The 4341-nt window shown below is 36.1% G+C and overlaps 1 protein-coding gene across 1 annotated transcript; it reads left to right on the top strand.

Moving 5' to 3' along the window:
• Positions 1 to 1642: 1642 nt before the first annotated feature.
• On the top strand, positions 1643 to 4341 carry LOC105977992 (Tetratricopeptide repeat (TPR)-like superfamily protein). Its single transcript, XM_013003397.2, has 8 exons — positions 1643 to 1874; positions 1936 to 2052; positions 2148 to 2243; positions 2497 to 2569; positions 3143 to 3204; positions 3499 to 3580; positions 3973 to 4033; positions 4125 to 4341. The coding sequence occupies exons 1-8, from the start codon at positions 1734 to 1736 to the stop codon at positions 4174 to 4176; spliced, it is 684 nt and encodes a 227-aa protein (XP_012858851.2). The 5' UTR covers positions 1643 to 1733; the 3' UTR covers positions 4177 to 4341.

Genomic DNA, 4341 nt, shown 5'->3' with positions numbered 1-4341 from the left:
GGTATGGGTTCGGGTGTGGGTGCGGGTTAGTGGGGCAACGTGCACACACGCGCTCCAGACAAAACCCGCCTGTCACCCTCGGGTAGGTATATCGGATGCCACCACGTCTGAACCCTCAATTCTTTCGCCGTGACTGTGTGTGTGTGTTGTGTTTTTCCTTGTTTTTTGGTTTTCTTTTTTGTCTGCTTGTGGTTGAATATTTTTTCAATTAGGGTGTACCTAATTAGTCAAATATTGGCCTAATTAAGTGAACCACTCAGTTTGATTTTAACTTCATTAATTAATATTTCATGGTAGGCTTCATAATTACTAAAATAGGATAAATGGTTTATTTCCTTAGGGTTGGTTACCTTCCATATGGAGAAATCAGAAGAAAAAAGGATGAAGAGATATATGAGTGAGGGGCGGGCACCGCCATAATCCACCAATCAGATTCCATGTCACTTCTTCCCTTCGCCCTAGGCAAGGGTAACTATCCCATAACTACGCATATTCTCACCCTTCTACCTAAATTGGGTGATGGGACTGAAATTTTATGCAAACTAACGTGATTTGCCACTAATTAATTACTTGCCAATAATATATAAATTAAGGGGAATGATGTGCTACGGTCCCACGACACGTGTTTGCATCGTACTTATTGATCCCTCTTGTGGGCACTACTTGCATCACAAAATGTTATTAGGGCATTGGGATTGATCCCGATAAAAGCCCTCTAACGTTCAAATCAATTTTGTATAATAGAAGAATTCAAGAGACTTCTCGGGAGTTATAAATTGCATACTTTTGGTTGTGAGCTTTTCGTGTTAATATGAGACATATATTCTCAGAGTCCTAAGTAGAGCTGGGATTGAATTAAGTCGATCGATTACCAGCCTAAAAACGACCCATCCGAGAAATCAATTTTGCTCAAATTTGAAAATCGTTGCGATCCAACCTTTGTGATCGGTTGATGGTTGGTTCACTTTAAAAAAAAAATTATTTTTTTGAGTAAACAATATGCACATTCTGCACAATGTCATTGGGTGATCATCATTTACCACTTTAAAATAATTAATAACAATTTGATAAAAAACATAACTAAAAAATGTAAAGTAATTAAGAAAATACACCCTTTATTTTATAATTTTTAATAAACTTTTAATAATATATTTGGTTGACCGACACTTATCGGTCAACCAACTTTTGATAATTTTAGAAACCATCATCCGATTCATTATAGATGGGTTGGTTGAAATTTTCGACCTGATCTAATGGGTCGGTTAAAAAATTATTATCCACCTAAAATATGCTCAGTCATGGATCAGTTAGTAGGTAAAAACCAACACAGTCCTAGCCCTAGTGTTAAGCCACTTAACATAGGTCAACTTGGGCCTAACTATTTAGTTTAGATCCTGTCATTTTGGACCTTAATCAACTTAGACCTGTATTATTATGTTTAGTCAATTTGAACTTGATTCGTGAATCTCTATGGGCCTGTCGATATGGGCTTTGAGTATGGTCCATCAATGTATAATCGTAAATAACATTTAGTAAATTTTGTCGAAAGATTACACGTGTCATTTTATTCAACTGTTTTTTTTTATTAGATAAACAAATAATACTTTATTAAGTTTTTAAAATAAAATTAATTCCACGTGGATTAATCAAATCAACGAGTAGGCCACCCTTTTGCGGCAAATTATACTCTCAGCATTATCCAAACAAACACGAGCAGCAACAGTAGTTCATCAATGGCGGCTCTCAACGTTTGCTTCTGTTCCAAACTCCCTCCATTTTCGAGCCCAACTAAACCCCTCCCTCTCCTACGAAATTCTCCCTCTCAATTCGAAACCGTCGCCCCTTCTTCCCTCCTACGCTATTCTGCGCCGCAGGTACAATTCTACGTGAATGATTTCTGTATTTTTCTCGAATATAACATGCGTTCTTTTACAGGGTGCTCAAATTCGGAGCAGTTTATCTTCAATATGTGAATCGATCTCGAAAGCAAGCGTTCTCGCACTTTTATCTGCTTCAATCGTCTTTGCTTCAGATCCCGCTCTTGCTTTTAAGGTAAATTTTATACTGTTTTTTCTCTCTCTTTTGCCCTAATTGTTTTTTGTTAATGTCGATTGAACTATGTTTTGGGGGGAAATCGAAATCAATAGGGAGGAGGCCCCTATGGTGCTGGAGTTACCAGGGGGCAGGATCTCACTGGGAAGGATTTCAGTGGCAAAACTCTAATCAAGCAAGATTTCAAGACGGTATTGCATTTTTCGTTTTGAATTTTTCGCAATCATTTGTTTATTTGTCTGTCTGATTTATGATTAGGTTAATTACTTAATTGTGCTCTGAGGGATGCTTTTGTTAAATAGTTGGTTATTCAGATTATCCCAACTGTGGTTCGACGTGAATTTTGGATGTTTGTTCTATGGTAGATGCAAGTCTTGTGTCTATTGAGCTAAGCTTTTGGATTTTCTCGTCTGTTAAGTTTTGTCGTCGTAATTTTATCTTCAGTCGATACTAAGGCAAGCGAACTTCAAAGGTGCCAAGTTATTAGGGGCCAGCTTCTTTGATGCTGATTTAACAGGTAATTCACTCAACTGCATTCATCGATTTGCTTTTCACTTTAATCCATGCTTACCTGTGGAATTTGAGTCGCCGTAAGTCTAACCGTATCGTGGATGCAAGATTTTAGGCTGGAATACTTCGATATGAATTATTGCACACGGCCTTGCTAAATATTCGTCTTCTTGTCTTAGACTTTTCAAACTTTGTACGACTCGGAGGGTACTGAACTTCATTATCCCGTAAACATTTAAATATGTTTTATTCGATGATGCATTAGAAAAAAATAGTTGTGTAGTTTGGCCAATTCTTAGTTAACCAGCAGCAGGGGTTGAATTCTTTTCTCCATGGATTTGTAGCTCGAATTATGGTTTTATCTTTTGGACGTTATTATGCACAATTTAGCCTTATGATTTACCGTTAAATGTTTCAAAAATGATTATATTGTCACATCTTTATCTTAGACAAGCTCAGTCGAAACTGAAATTTTAGAATGGTGTTCTGTTTGCGGCAAAAAAGAAATATGTTTGATTTGTTTTTTATCTATGTTTTCAATTTTGTTCATCTTTGAATTTATTTTTTTTTCGTGTTTCAGGAGCCGATCTTTCTGATACTGATCTTAGAGGTGCAGATTTCTCTCTGGCAAATGTAACAAAGGTGCTAATGCCCTTATCTATATTCTAAATTTCTGGTAACAGAATCCATTTCTCAATTTGCTAGTTACAAGAAAACTACAGATACTCGTGAAATATTTCTTGATTTTTTTTTAAATTTACGAAAACTGTCTTCCCTGGAGGCGTGATAATGATCCATAAACACCATTAAGGAACACGTTTTAGTGTTTTTCACTTCTTTAGTGCTGTTGGTATCTATGCCGATCTTTTCTTGCACACATTTTTCCCCTCAAACCCCATTGTTTCTTCCGTTTTATGACCCCCTTTCTGGTAATAGGTTAATTTGAGCAATGCCAACCTCGAAGGAGCACTTGCAACAGGCAATACATCTTTCAAGGGTTCAATTATCACAGGTGCAGGTATGTATGCGAGAGAGACCAACAAATACGTACAATATAAACATAACAGCTTCTTAGATTTGAATTACGATGAGTTCAATGATGGTCTTCATTCTTGCTTTACATGAATTTTGACTCTTAAGACCAACCCTCATTAGGAGAGTTGGTACCTAGCCTTTACCAATAGGGTAATGGTCTAGGGTCCGAGTCCCCCCTCCCCTACTTCCCCTTGTAATGGACTTGAATTTACTCAAAAAAAAAAAAGAATTTTGACTCTTAAGAAAAAAACGAATAATTTCTACAATACAAACATATAAAAACTTGTTAGATAGGAATTATTAGTAAGCAGAAGAAACAAACTGGGATAGAAAGAAATCCTTTTTTATGTAATTTGTTTATGCTCTGTTTGCCAGACTTCACAGACGTGCCGTTGAGAGATGACCAACGGGTGTACCTCTGTAAAGTTGCCGATGGGTAATATATTTTATATCTGAGTTTACATTATTTTCCACACTCGTGTTTTTCTTTGAGCTGTGTCTAAAATCATTTCTTCTTATTTTAACAGGGTGAACCCAGTAACAGGTAATGAAACAAGAGAGACATTGCTTTGTAAGTAACATTAACACATCGTTTTGGAGGTAAAATTCGAATGAAGAAACTGCCAGTAAATTTTCTGTATAGTTTAAAGTTTGATCTTTAAATAAGCTTTTGGAATTATTTTTTCGGCCATTGTTTTTCGACATTCGAAATATATTATATATACTTATTTCAATAAATAAAAA

Source organism: Erythranthe guttata, chromosome 6 (assembly GCF_056151865.1).
Source record: "Erythranthe guttata isolate IM_541 chromosome 6, IM_541, whole genome shotgun sequence".
Classification (NCBI taxonomy): domain Eukaryota; kingdom Viridiplantae; phylum Streptophyta; class Magnoliopsida; order Lamiales; family Phrymaceae; genus Erythranthe; species Erythranthe guttata.
This window is presented reverse-complemented; position numbering and strand designations above follow the sequence as displayed.

Coding starts and splice junctions, on each gene's coding strand:
- LOC105977992 (XM_013003397.2), top strand. CDS start 1,734: ATGGCGGCTCTCAACGTTTGCTTCTGTTCCAAACTCCCTCCATTTTCG. Junction 2,570..3,142: donor CTTTGATGCTGATTTAACAG/GTAATTCACTCA, acceptor TTCGTGTTTCAG/GAGCCGATCTTTCTGATACT. Junction 3,205..3,498: donor CTCTGGCAAATGTAACAAAG/GTGCTAATGCCC, acceptor TTCTGGTAATAG/GTTAATTTGAGCAATGCCAA.